Source organism: Phaethon lepturus, unplaced genomic scaffold, assembly GCF_000687285.1.
Source record: "Phaethon lepturus isolate BGI_N335 unplaced genomic scaffold, ASM68728v1 scaffold1911, whole genome shotgun sequence".
Classification (NCBI taxonomy): domain Eukaryota; kingdom Metazoa; phylum Chordata; class Aves; order Phaethontiformes; family Phaethontidae; genus Phaethon; species Phaethon lepturus.
The window spans coordinates 1-14,929 of NW_010515326.1; the positions used below are offsets into that span (position 1 = coordinate 1).

General features: G+C 40.3%; 1 protein-coding gene across 1 annotated transcript; it reads left to right on the top strand.

Moving 5' to 3' along the window:
* The first annotated feature begins 594 nt into the window (after positions 1–594).
* LOC104627442 (carboxypeptidase Z) lies at positions 595–11,612 on the top strand. The gene is made up of 5 exons (XM_010295705.1): positions 595–763; positions 4,833–4,968; positions 6,041–6,180; positions 9,371–9,470; positions 11,257–11,612. The coding sequence occupies exons 1-5, from the start codon at positions 629–631 to the stop codon at positions 11,610–11,612; spliced, it is 867 nt and encodes a 288-aa protein (XP_010294007.1). The 5' UTR covers positions 595–628.
* The last annotated feature ends 3,317 nt before the right edge of the window (positions 11,613–14,929 follow it).

Here is a 14,929-nt window from a genome sequence, read left to right on the forward strand (position 1 = left end):
GCCGCGGTGACCGAGCGCGGGCGGCCAGAAAGACGAATTTCGTGACTTACCTGCAGCATTTCGCTGCAGGTAAACTGCAGTCATCGCTGTGCTTTAAATACATTAGTTTTCATTTATTTGCAGAGGAGCCTGGACCACAGGAGAGCAAATGAGACAATCTATTTCCAACAAGTGCTGAGAATTACAAATTGATCCCTGTAGTCCAATTTATCCATCCAAAGTCAATCCCGCTGATTCAGAAATGAAAGTAGATAAGGAGTCTGGTTTGCAAGTAGTGGTACAATGCCACGATTTTTCAAGTCCAAAATGCTGCCATCATCACTTTTAACTGCTGAAAATATCACTGTAATAAAAAGTTGTTCTCCTTTCAAAGGTTCTCTTTCTTTTTTTTTCCAGTTTTTCCATAGTGAACAGTGTGTCTCATCTGTTCCCTGGAGCAAAATGATGCTCTTCCCCCATTAACTTTTGGGATGGAAAAGCCAAAGAGCCTCAGCATTCTCCTTTCTGACACACTCCCTTCTCCACTGGGCTTCATCCTGCCCAGGACCAAATCCCTTCAGAGCTGCATGACTACTCACAGCTGATTTTTTCTCCTGGATTTCAGGTGGCCCCTGAGACAAAAGCAGTCATGAAGTGGTTGAGGTCTATCCCATTTGTGCTCTCTGCCAGCCTCCATGGGGGTGAGCTGGTTGTGACCTATCCTTATGACTATTCAAGGCATCCTATGGAAGAAAAAATGTTCTCCCCTACACCTGATGAGAAGGTAATATTGGTTTTGCCGGGTGAGTGTATCAGTATGGTTTCCACGCGTGGAACTATGGAAACTTTTTCCTTTAACAAGTAACAAACTTTGATTTTTTTAGATTGTATAGATCTGTGTATATGTATGCATGTATGTATGAAATATAGACTAGATCACATGTTTTTATATGTAATGCATGTATATATACATATATAATATAATTTATACACTTATTTAATGTGCTTTAAAATACAGGATCATTTGCACACTGTCAACTTGCTCTGTAAAGATTTACCCATGTTTTATGAGGCCAAACATGGTTTCACAGGTTAGGAAAAGCCAGGTTTTTTACTGTTTAAAGGGTGAAGGCTATGATATGTTTACCAGTGATTTCCAAAAGAAAAGGAACAAGCCTGGCCAGCAGTGTTATTTTCCGTTGAAATCTGTAGGAAAAAAAAAGACTGGCTGCCATATGGTGGCAGCCTCATCACATTTATTCCAGGTCAGATGAATGGGAATGGTTTTTCCTTCTCTGTCCCTGTAAAGTTCCCCATTTGGGACTCACTGTAAATCTTCTGTGAAATTTTTTGCCATCTTTCCTATTTCCCTTTGGTTTCCTCAATCTAGTATTCATTGCCAACATGCCCACTAGGAGAACAGCTAGTTTTTCAGCCTTCTAACTGATGTTAATAATGTCCCTGGACTGTTAAGAAAAAGTGGTTCTTTATGTAACAAACAATGGTTGAAAATAGTCAGAAGTTGACCTTTGACTTGAAACATCCATTATCTTTGAGCATACGTCTGGGCTGACTTCTAAAGTGACAGTTCTCACCAGCACCTATTAAATATTTAAATATTCATGACTATTAAACATTTTCTATATGATTCCGTTTCTTCTGAGCTGTGCAATACCTACTGACTATGCGTGTATGACAATGATTTAGCAGTAAAATAAACCAGGCACTGCACAGTAAAAAGCCCATATAAGAAATACCTGGTGGGTTTTAATGAAAGCTACAGAAGCTCTTGCTGAGGACTAGGGGAAATCATAAACCTGTGCCTTAGATCCCATCGCCCAGGCTGGGGGTATCCTGATTTACGTGTAGATGGTGGAGGAATACGGCCACGTGTGCCTTATCAAACAGTTCAGCTGTGGGACAGGAGGACCGCAGTCCCTCCGTCATCTCCCGTCAGGGCCAGCATGTGTGTTTTCAGTGAAACAATGCAGTCACACGGACAAAGCGCTCCATCCCAACGCAGCGCACAGCTGGGCAAGCCCTGATGGCATCCCTGGTTTGCGACGATGTAAGGCAGAGGACCTGATGCTGATGACTGCTGCATAGTCAGTGGCTGCAAAGCCTGGGAAGTTAACTACAAACTCGGAAGTTTAAAACATACATGGGACATGTATGTTTATATATATTTAATTTATTTATATTTATATATATTTAATTTATTTAAATACATTTACATATATTTAAACATACATCTGTTTGAACATACAGCTAATTTTTCAAATGAGTCAGCACAGGAACCTTTAACAACACTATCAGTATCACTTTAATTTTTTCCCAGAAAGTTACAAAACCTGTAGCTGTGAAGTGGCCTGCATTTAAGTAACGTCATCTGCAGCTGCTGCTGCCGGGGAACCTGCATCCTGAAATACAGCAGCTTGTTTTAGCTGCTATACATTAGCCATAACCCTTGTTCTGACCGCTGACCTGTCGAATTTGCCATGCAAGGGGAAACGAGGCAAGTTTGCCCCCTTGGCTGCAGCCCCGGCTGAAATGCTGCAGTGCAGATGCAATGGCCAGAAATTAAAAAGTCAAATTCTGTGAAGTACATTCAAAGCACGTTGCCCTGTTTGACAACGTGTCTGGGTGCTGCCACCTCCCTGTGTCCCTCACGGTGTATGTGCGGTAACACGAGGATCCTCTCGGCAGCTGCTCCAAGACACTGCGGATTTCAAGCCTCTCTAGCTTGTGTCGCAGCCTGGGCTGGTACCTGCTGGAGTGTCAAAGCTGCACCATGTCCTTGCACTCATATTCTTACATCTGGTTCAGCTCAGCTAATCCAGAACTTTCCCATTTTTTGGCATTTGTGGAGATGTTTTAGCAGGCTTTTGTTGCTTTGTGTTACACAAGAAACTGCATTGATGCCGGTGTTCAGAGGAGCAGAAGGGTGTACACCAAGTCGAGTTCACTCCCCTTGGTCAATGGAAATGTTCCCTTCCCTCCCTCTAAAAACACAACCTGTGGCAGTCAGTGGGGTAAAAGTGCTGGCCAAGGTAACAGCACTGACCCCATCTTACCAAATGAAACATCACGCTTCCAAAGTCAAGGACAACTCTGTTTTTTCCCTTTTTGTTCCACTGTATTACACCTAAATGTCATACGGTTTTTTGAGGTCTGTGACTAGTCATTCCTTAGCTGCTAAGAGATAATAAATGGATTGTTATTTGAGCACATCTTAACTTTTTTTTTTTAAAGTTTAACTTTTTTTTTTAATCAAGTTCACTTGATTTTGGGTTTCTCACTTTCTCTTCCCACTACCACCCATCTTCATTCCCTTGCACCAGTGGCCAGGCAAAAGTCTTATGCTTCTTGGTGTGAAACAAGAGAAGAAACACTTAGTCACTGGAAATAAAACATCTGCAGATGTCTTTGGGAAAGATGAGGAACACACTCCTAAGTCACATAGGCACCTTCTAAACTTTTAGCAAACATCCTCCACAGAAGTTTCATAACTGGACCCAAATTCTCATAAAGATTAAAGATATCAGGCCTAGCCCCAAATTATTGGCAGTAAGAGTTCTTCTTAACATAGTTAATTAACATTCATTTTTTTCTAGCAGAACTTTGAAGGAGACTTAATTGTCTGGGCTGAGCAATACTTAGACACATAGAAACTCAAGCGAGAGGCAAAAACATTATATATAAAGTCAGGATTTTTAGTGTCTGGTCATCAGAAGTATTTTGGTAAATTGTCTTTACACTTACATATCACTCTCCACCTTTCCTTGGTCACCCACCTGATCCCATAATTGAATCATCTTTGTGATTATTAGAAACATTCATAAACATTAGTTCAAAGTTATATGCTTGGTCATTTTGGTCTTTGTCCTTGATGACAACATCAAGGATAAAGTTTTAGGATCACTTCTAAAAATAGGATTTTAGCCACCCAGCTTTTTACACATGTTGTCTTAAGCAACATGCAATGAGACTCATGATGCTGAGTAATAGGACCTGGTAGGATCTGATAACTGCTGTCATGTCAATGTTGAAATCTGAAATTATAGCTTTTGTAGATGAGGTTCAAATAGACAAAAAGGAGAAGGGGGGATTTCTGTGCAAATTTGGAATAAACATTGGAAAAAACCTGCAGGAACCTGTTTCAAATAAATGGTTTCTGCAGATCACTGCTGTTTCTTCTGTCTTCACTACATGTACCTGTCACTTTTCCTTTCTGAGTGGTGACTCCTCTGCTCCTCATCACTCCTAGGAAATCAGTGGTGACATCCTCCATCATCACATCCTACCCTTCACTTTTTAGGAATGGTTTCTGCCCCACAAAGAAGCAACTGTCATTGAGCTCAAACAGGCAGGTTGTCCTGTGTGAGCGATAAGTGCAAAGCAAATCGACACCGTCTATTTTAAACAGCAGTGGCCAATGAAAAGATCTGGCTGGGCTGAGGCTGGTGTAGGTATTTTTAAAAGACTAAAAATAGCAAGAGCTAAAACGTAATGGGGAGAGCTAATTTAAACTTTAAAACCTGGGACTTGAAGTGCAACCAAACAAGACCTTTACTCCTGCCCCCGGTAGTAGGTTGAAGCCGAGTATCACAAAATGCACTGGTATTTAATGTTATCTCTGGCTAAATATATTGGATTGCACAGAAGGGCCTTGGAGAAGACGACAAGCGAAAATTTCCTGGCAGAATATGCTTGCATGGAGGTTCACCCCTTTCATCAGCCTCAAGGGTGCACGATGGCTCATTGTCTGGGCTTACAACAGCAATAGCTACTAGCAGCAATGATAGTGTTTGCAGTTTGTAAAAGCAAATGTATTTCAAACCCTTTTGTTACAGATGTTTAAGCTGCTGGCTAAAGCCTATGCAGATGCACATCCAGTCATCTCGGACCGATCCGAACATCGTTGCGGTGGAAATTTTGTAAAGCGCGGAGGTATTATAAATGGTGCTGAGTGGTACAGCTTCACTGGAGGTAAAACCACTTTACCATCATATCAAGTGAGGTAAAACCTCTATGTGACCTTTATGAGACACAAGGGTTTGAAAGAAATAATTTCATTCATATGAGTTTGCTTTAGGTCAGACCCCTGTAAAAAGTAACTTCTAGGAGATTCAAGTAGCAAAATGTACGTTGGTAATATTTATATTCAAATACCATGGGAGGTATTCAGCCCTGATAAGACCTGTGAAGTTAGGAAGTTATACAAAGGTCAAATTTGTTATGGCATATAATATCATTCTAGTTTTCAAATCTGAAATGTAGAAATAAATGCTTAATGCTGTGCTCTCATTCCTCAGCGGCATGAATTTGAACGCATCTTGCAGGCCATGCAAGCGCTGCTTGTTCAGTCTGTTTAAATAAACTCATTTTCAGGGAAAACTACAACGGAGACAAACATCCCATTCATTTGTGCTTAGGTTGCTAATTTGATTTCTTCAATAATAGTATTTAGCTTTCTTAAGGATTCCTGAAATACTGGCATGGATGAAATATCAGTGTACATAAAATGTTCAGCAGTGCTTCAGTTGCGTTTTCAAATAGGACTCAGCGGGATCCCCAAATAATTATGTTGAAACTAGGCCTTTCAAGAGCTTTGGGGCACAAGTGAGAATTAGGTTTAAATATCTTTGGCTAACATTCTTCTGAAAATCATATGCAATGTCTTGTGTACAGAAACAGTTTTGAACATACTAATGGCAAAAGGTCATCGACCCTTGGCAATCACCTCTGATACAGCCGATTATCCAATCACCATGATTAACCAACCCTTATCTCTCTATCGCTACTTCTTGGTCAGGTGAATAATAATTTAAAATTATGCTTTTTCACCTGAAAGAAGTGTCATTGTCGTTAGTTAATTCATAGGTGAAACAAGTTGTAGAATCCTGAATTTCTTAAATACTTTTTATATATTGGCCATGCACTCTACAATCTATTAATCCACGCCCACAGGGACTGCATTCCGCTGACTGCAACGGCAAAGCTCCAGTTAAGGGTTAGATGGCTTGCTCATGATCTCTCCTTTTTCTTTTTAAACCTGTAGGTATGGCAGACTTTAATTACCTTCACACAAATTGCTTTGAAGTTACTGTGGAGGTAGGATGCGAAAAGTTTCCTTTGGAGGAAGAACTGTTTACGATCTGGCATGAAAACAGAGATGCCCTTCTGAATTACATGGAAATGGTATGGCTCTGCTTTTACAGACCTTGTGCTTACAGTTTTTCTTCTTGATTATTTGTCAATATTCGTTTCTTTACCGTTTCCTGGGTTAGTTATCAAGATGGCATCGAATCGACCATCACGTTCCACCAGGGCCTCCAGTATCTCAGTTTGTCTGACAGGGCACACAGAAAATACTTTGCCTGCGTTGCAGGAAGGATGGAGATTGAGAACTGTAAGGGCCTTGAAAACAGTGAAAAAGGGAATTGTCTGTAAATGCTTTATAAATCAACTGTCCAAAATCTAATGCTAGAGAAAACACATATATTCAGAAAAATATGAATCATACAATCATAGAATCATTTAGGCTGGAAAAGACCTTTAAGATCAGCCTTTCTCTTGAAGAATAAACCAACAAGATCTGCTTTCCAGAGACCTTGGAACATTTTCCTTTCTATATTCCACGTTTGTGGCCCAAACCCCACTGCATGGCAGCAGGAGATTTAGATTCAGCTGAAATGGGCAGGTTCTAAGTATCCTGCTAGAAATGCTGTTTCCACACTTTTCAGCTTGATTTCTTGACCAAAGTAGTTAAAAAAGGTCTGAAGCCTGATCTTCTAAAGGAACAACTGTCTGTCTGCGAGCATTAAAACATGCCATTTAAAAGTCATTTTTAATAATAAGTTTAAGCTCAACAAAAACAAATACCTCACTGACAATAAGTAAGTGAACACAGAAACAGAAGTTGCTCATCTTTCTCTCAGCCATTAGTAGATTAGCTTTCTGTCATGCCTTATTTTGATAGAGTACGCAGTAATTTAAAATTGTTAGGAGTGTTTTTATGGCCTTTCTAAGCAACCTTTTGCTACTTGTGGTAAGTATTATCATTCAATAAAGTCTACAGTACAGACCACCAAACTCATTTCATTTTACAGCTGTCTGATGAAAATGAGTTTTAGTGAATCCAAATGGAGCTGGGTTAAATCCATATATATTGCAGTTGAAGTCTTCAAGATGTAAAGATTTTTATAGTGTGAGATACTGTAGAAGTCTATGCCGGAAAAGCTTTTTGAGTAAATGCAGGACAGTAAGCAAAACAACTTTGTAGATAAGGATGACTGAATTACTCCCGATAAGGATTAAGTCTGCCATAACCAATTGGAACTTTTCTTATTCTGATATATACCAGGCTGTTTGGTGTGTGTACAAATCTACTTGGCTTAACACGCAGAAGTAGAATTCATTTTCATAAACACCAATCTCTTCTCCCCATCAGGATTGGCATCAAAACACTCTCCCAAACTTATGTGGCACAGACTTGAGACAAAACAAAAAATAGTATATTTACTGAAGTAAAACAAATCAACATTGTTCAAGAAATTTCAATTTTATCATTTTTATTCTGTTGTGTTGTAATTGCAGAATTATTATTGAAGTTGGATGAGGTCATACTACTTTGAGTATGTCTACACTGTAAATTAAATTTTGGTCTGAGATGACTCTTCTGACCAGATTTACCCTCTATCCATATGATAAATCCTCAAGTCCATGCTGAAAAGCAAATTGCAGTGCTTCATCATAATAGTTCTGAAGGGACAGTTTTCAAGTCCTTATACTGAGTAGTTCCTAAACCCTCCAGTGAATAGTTCCACTCAGTACTGAAAAGCTATTTAACAAGAGCAGTGCCAACACTGCTTCACCTTAAATAGAATGCTTCCATTAGACTAGACTTTTTTTTTCCAGTTTTGTAATAAGAATTACTGTAAAAGTGGATGTTTTAATATGTATTTTTAAACATCTCTATATTCCAACAGAAAAACAAATATTTTTTTTATTGTTTTGATGCTTTCTTCTTTATTTCTATTCTTCTTTTGTGACAAAGGATAAAGGGGAAGGAAAAATGAGAGGAAGAGAAAGAAGGGTGTGGGGAAGTGAAGTAAAGAACAACTCAAGCTGATCATAGTAGTTCAGGGGAAAAATCGAAATGGCATTACTTTTCATTTTAAAGGTCATATAGAATTTCCAATAGAAAATGTTTTCATTTCGGCAGGTTGCAAAAAAGAACCCTAAGGAGTTTAATGATTAAATACTTATATTTTTCCTATTTTGTTTTGTTTCATTGAACTTCAAATATAGTGAGATGTTTGTGCACCTCCTTGTATGACAGAATTTACATCGCTCTTTAGTTTGTCACCAAGCACCTTTCTCATCAGCTCAAGCAGCTGGGTTCTGTGCCTGTAGAGAAGGGAAAAAGGATATTATACACACTGCTATCATGACATTCTGACATGCAGTTAAGTGTAGGCAGCAGAGCGATGATGAGTTCCAAGTAGCTATTCCCTCACCTATTCCTATTCACTGATATTAAATAAGAATATTAACAAATTTCTAATTTTATTAAATATTATATATTGAGTAATCTGTATTAGTGTATTTGAGAATTATTAACAAACATTGTGTCAAAGATTTTAAATCAAAGAATACTAATATAGAATTATCCATCTTATTGTATTCTTATGCTTCTGCTGTACTTTATATTAGTAACAGTGTGTCTGTCACAGGACAGTTGTTCAGTTTTCGTTCTTTATCTCGAAGCACTTTGGGATCCTTTTAGATGTGGTGAAAGAAAATGAAAACTATATATTTCAACTAATACTAAGGACCTGGTTTCCTTATACAACCCGCATTAATTTATTCTACTGCCAGCTGTCTGAAAGCTAATAATTCTGCTTGATTCTGATTTATTTCACACATCTTCTAGTGCTGCACTTTGAATAGATGAAAGGGCCGTTGCTTCATGCTGAATTAACTTCACTTATAGCACCAGTGATGCCTTCTCACTTTGTTTAGAGCGTCATTGTTTTTTAAAGCCCTAACTTTTCATTTCTTTGTGGTTCTGGGTCTAGGGCAGACATTCAGAACAGTCTTTAAATACTGTGTCAGATCATGAGGTGCCAGTGACCTGTGCAGAGAAGAGACGCTCAATGCAGAGCCACATACCTAGCCCAAAAAAGCTCTTGTTCAGTTATCCCTTTCCCTCAAGCCCCTTGGAGCTCCTGAAATAGAGGATGTGATCTGCAGGGGCATTAGTGCCTTGAGAGCCTCTATAATGGGTTGAACCTCTTGAAAGTTGTTTCCTCTCCACAGGGGTTTCCTTGTAGAAGATGAGTAATGTAATAAACGACTCCCATCTCACTTTGCTTTGCTTTGCCAGGTTCATCGGGGGATAAAAGGAATTGTGTCTGATAAGTTCGGCAACCCAATAAAAAATGCTCGTATTTCAGTCAGGGGCATCCAGCATGATGTCACTACAGGTAATATTTTTAGTTTGAGCGTTTTCAAAATGCGAAAGCACTGAGAGCTTAACCTGAAAAAGTCCTGTTATATTTGACAGAAATGGCACCTTAATGGAGAATTGAAGGCTCAGCTGTGGTTTGGTTCTAGCATAGCAAGAGAGAAGACATTGTCAAACTGGCTGTTGAGTCTGTCATGTCTCTGTGATGACATAGTCCTTGCCATTAAAACTTTCATCTGGAACTGTGTGCTGTCTATCAAGGCCAATGAGTCTTCAATGAGTTTCAGAAATCCACCTTTATGTTTCACATTTGGGGGAATATGGCAGTAGCCCTGCTCAAGGGCTGTAACTCAGCATGTGGAGGTGCGGAGCCCTGACAGAATAAATTAGCTGAAATATTGTGAGCATGAGGTGTAGACATCAGAGTAGGATCCACACTGACTTTAACAATTGGAATAAGTGCAGTGATTGAAGGGCCCACAATCGTCTTTTTTTTTTTCATGTGGAAAAACATAAATATATGCAATTTTTGGTCAATACCTATATCAAATGCAAAAAACTAGAACGTTGCATTATGTTCACTTTATACCTGTCGCCAGCTGGTAAACATGTATTGAGGCATATGCAACTTAATTTTCACAGTCATAAAGTTCTGAGCTTTTAGACTCTCACTGAAATTAATGTTCTCATTTTATTATTGATTTCAGTGAGAACAGGGTAGGCCATAGGAGTGCAAAATAGAAGACATGAATGGTAACATTTTGCTCTAATGATAGTTGTTGAATCAATTCGGAAAACCAGAATGGTTTATAATGTAGTGGATGCTTTCCAGCTTTCAAAAAGACTAACATTAGAGGGGATACAATAGTGGAGATGATGCAGATTCTTGAGGCTGGTAGGAGACTCTGGCATGAATTAGAGTCTTTTTCAAACTTCTTCACAGACAATGGCTTTCCATTGGCAGTGGACCTTTAAAGAATTAAATAAAAAATGTGTTTACACTGAAGGAAAAAGGAGTATTTGTTCTTGAGTTAGGTGGGGTTAAGAATATCATATGATTAAAATGTCTTTTAATTTCAGTGTTAAAAAAGACTGAGGAATTCCATGAGAAAACAGCATTAATCCAATATTAATTGAGTTGAGAAACTTACCATTCAAAATAAAGGAAATATAAAATGAAGAATAAATATTCTGTTTAAAAATTCCCTGCTTTTGCCTGCAGGCTCTACCTTCAGCTGGAGGAAATTTACACCCATTTTACACTAATGGCAATTTATACCAGCTGCAGCTCCGACTTCATAGTCTTACGTGCTATAATGTCTGCAAAGTAATTGAATGTAATATAATAAAAGCAGGGATTTCTTAGCTCCTTAGACATGCTATATATATGTGTGTGTGTATATATATATATATATTGCAGCCTGGATTCTGCTTTCATTTTCTTAAGTTTCACATACATTCATTTGATTTCTTTGGGGTTGTTTCTTGTTACTCCTGGGAAGGCAGCATGAAGGAAAGCTTCCCTTTGCTGTGATACAGGCACAGCAGTTACTGACATTTTGTATGTGAATTTTACTCCATTAGCTCCCAAAGGCCAGATTTTCACAGGTGGAGCCTCTTTTTGTCATTCAAGCATTTGTACCTGAATCGTTTTCAAAATCCGAGCCGCCCTGACTCTGAGATCTTTTGAAAACCTGCCCCTTAAATGCTTGTGCATGCATGTGTATATGAGTATGTAACTATAAAGGATGCAAGACTAAAAACTAAGCTCCGTTTTGTTTTGTTGCGTCTTTATCTTTCCTAAGCTGCTGATGGAGACTACTGGCGGCTCCTGCCCCCGGGGACGTACATAATCAGCGCCCAAGCGGCGGGGTACAGCCGGGTGATGAAGAGGGTCACCCTTCCCACCAAGATGAAACGGGCTGGGCGAGTCGACTTTGTATTGCGACCCGTTGAGGCTTGGCCCAACAAGCTCCTCCGCCGGTCGATGGAAGACATGTATGACCCATATGACCCGCTGGAACTTTTTGACCCCCAGGCCCAACACGGGCAGCCCGAGGCTCGAGGGGGGTCACCGCCGGGCAGAGAGAAGCCCTGGTGGTGGTCTTACTTCAGCTCTCTAGACCTGCACAAGCCTCTGTGGCTGCTCAAGCAGCACTGAACAGCGTCACGGTGCTCTGCTCACCTCGCTCTGCTGCCCTTCCACTCAAGTCCAGACACCCTCACTGCTCTTGGCAATATTTAAATCTGTTTCATTTGAAAATACGGTGTTAATTCAAGCGCGCTTACTTCTTTTGTTTTCTCTTCACGCACAACTGAGTGTGTTTAAGTGTTTTTATATATTAAAAACAATGGTGCACCCCCGTTCAAAGGCCAGGTTTTACGTAGTTTTTTTCTTGGTAATGCTCTGTACTTTCTGCCCATGTAGTTAATCATCATATTTATTATTTATTAGGTTCTAAGTACCTGCAGGAAAATATTCCTGATCCTTTAATGCATTTTTGTACATGTCTTAACACATTTATGACTATATACTAAAAACAACTTTCAGAAACATTCAGAAAATGCTTTTCCTCTTTTTATATTATTTTAGCATATTATGTTTAGTTCATTAACTCTTCTAATACAGCTCACAATGATTCTTTAAAAATCCATTATGTGATATTAACATTGATTTCAGACAGAAAAAAAATCTTTAGGAATTTGGAAACAAATCTGCATCTGAATAAGAAACACGTTCAGTAGAACAGGTTGCTCATAAGCAGGTCTGTTTCAATGTAGGATCATTAAATAACAACATATTTTCCCAAGTAAAGTTTCAGAAGTTAACCTTTGAAGACATACGTATTAAAAGCGTTAAATCCTTACAGCCTTCCTCCATGAGTAGGCCCATCCAAGCAAGAAAAATGTTTGGAAAGTAAGCTTTGTTCCAAGGAGTCTGAATATCCAGTCTTTATCATATTTAGATGTTAATAGAATTCAAAGATTTTTAATTTGTTAAGCAAATACATTTTTAATCTATTTCAGCAAAATACTGAAAAATATTTTACTGCTCAAAGTACACACAACCTATGATGTAGAAAAATATGTGACATAATTCCTGAGGAATTTAGGTTAAAACGTGACATATTACACTATGGTGTTAACATCATGTGCTGTTTTGAGTCCATGTGCTTGTTAATGGACTTTGTAGACACCAAAGAAATCATGAACTTTTTTCCAAGACAGTTGGGTAAAGCTAGGTGAATAGCAGTCTTGCAAGATGCTGTCCTCTCTCAGACATCAGATGTAATGGGGTTTCTTGGGGATTCAAACATATATCTTTAATTTTGATGAAACACATAGGCCTACACTTCCTTTTGGCTTGAACTGGTTAATGAACTCTATATATTCACAGTGTTTCCTCATCTAAATGCCAGTGTGTGAATAAGGTGATTGTTTAGAGCTGAGGTACTTAGCGCAGGAGCTGATAAATTAGTTGTCTGGATTGCCCTTTGATTTCTAAAAACCTTTTTGCTCATCTTAGGTAAGATGATGAGACAGAGATGAGCCTGGGGCTCCTGAGGTAATAGGAGCCAACAGGAAACACCAGTGAAATACCTCAAAGGAATTAAAGGGTGTTCCTCTAAGAAGGTGACACGGCCAACAGGCCAGATGAAGTTCCTCTACACCAATGCACACAGCATGGGCAACAAACAGGAGTAATTGGAAACCACTGTGCTGCTAGAAAGCTATGACCTAGCTGCTATTACTGAAACTTGGTGGGACAAATCCCACGATGGGACTGTGGCTATCGATGGCTACAGGCTGTTCAGAAGGGACAGGTGAGGAAGGAAGGGCAGAGGCATTGCCCTCTACGTCAAGAAATGGCTAGAATGTGAAGAGCTGTCTCTGAGGAATAGCCATGAGCAGGTCGAAAGCTTATGGGTAAGAATCAGAGACTGAGGGAACCTTGTGGTTGGTGTCTACTACAGGCTGCCTAATCAAGGGGAGCCTATTAAAGAAGCTTCTCACTCCAGCTACAAGACACATCGCACTTGCAGGCTCTCATCCTGCTGGGGGACTTCAACCACCCCAACATCTGCTGGAAAAGTAGCATAGTGAGCTGTAGGCAGTCCAGAAGACTCCTGGAATACATCGAGGATAAGTTCTTAAGCCAGGTAATAGATAGCCCTATCAGAGGGGACGCGATACTAGACCTATTGGTCACCAACGCAAGTGAGCTAATTGGCAATGTCAAGATTGGAGGCAACCTGGGCTGCAGTGATCATGCACTGGTGGAGTTTGCAGTCCTGAGGATTATGGGGCAGACCAAAAGTAAAATCAAGACCCTGAATTTTAGGAGAGAAAAATTCCAGCTCTTCAGGGAGTTAGTCAATAGGACCTCCTAGGAAATTGCCCTCAGGTACAAGGGAGCAGAACAGAGCCGGCAGATCTTTAAGGTCGTTTTCCACAGAGTGCAAGAGCTCTCAGTCCCCAGGTGTAAGAAATCAGGAAAGGAAGGCAAGAGTCTGGCATGGCTGAGTCAAGACCTGTTGGTCAAACTAAAGAACAAGAAGGAAATGCACATGCAGTGGAAGCAGGGAGAGGTATCCTTGGAACAGTACAGGGACACTGCCCAGTTGTGTAGGGATGGGGTTAGGAAGGTGTCCTGCTTTCAGCCAGGATGGAGTTAATTTCCTTCACAGAAGCTAGCGTGAGTCTATGTTTTGGATTTGGGATAAGAAAATGTTGATAAGGTGCTGATGTTTTGAGTTGTCGCTAAGCAGTCAAGGACAGTCCAGCTTCTCGTGCTGGCCTCCTAGCAAGAAGGCTGGGGGTGCACGGGAAGCTGGGAGGGGACACAGCTGGGACAGCTGACCCAGGCTGGCCAAAGAGATATTCCATACTATATGACATCATGCTCAGTATATAAAGGTGGGGTGAAGAAGAAGGAAGGGGTGGAGGGACATTCAGAGTTATGGTGTCTGTTTTGCCAAGTAACCGTCACGCGTGACGGAGGTCTGCTTCCCTGGAGATGGCTGAACCCCCGCCTGCCCATGGGGAGTGGGGAATGAATTCCTTGTTTTGCTCTGCTTGCGTGTGCGGCTTTTGCTTTACCTATTGAACTGATCTTTATCTCAAACCATGAGTTTCCTCACTTTTACTCCTCTGATTCTCTCCCCCATCCCACCATGGGGGAGAGAGTGAGCAGCTGCGTGGGGCTTGGTTGCTGGCTGGGGTTAAACCATGACAGCAGACCATGGCATGACTGGAGCTTAACTTGGCAAAGGATGCAAAGAATAACAAGAAGGCTTCTACAGGTATGTCAGCCAGAAAAGGAAGGTCAGAGAAAACGTACCCCCCTTGATGAGGAAGACTGGAAAACTGGTAACAACGATAAGGAGAAGGCTGTGGTACTCAACAAATTCTTTGCCTCAGTCTTCACTGGCAGTATCTCTTCCCACACCTCTCGAGGGGATGGGCCACAAGATGGGG

What these genes read in the sequence shown, in the direction of transcription:
- LOC104627442 (XM_010295705.1), top strand. Translation starts at nt 629, where the DNA reads ATGAAGTGGTTGAGGTCTATCCCATTTGTGCTCTCTGCCAGCCTCCAT. An exon ending in GTGGTACAGCTTCACTGGAG is followed by an intron (nt 4,969 to 6,040) that starts GTAAAACCACTT and finishes TTAAACCTGTAG; the next exon opens with GTATGGCAGACTTTAATTAC. An exon ending in TTCTGAATTACATGGAAATG is followed by an intron (nt 6,181 to 9,370) that starts GTATGGCTCTGC and finishes TTGCTTTGCCAG; the next exon opens with GTTCATCGGGGGATAAAAGG.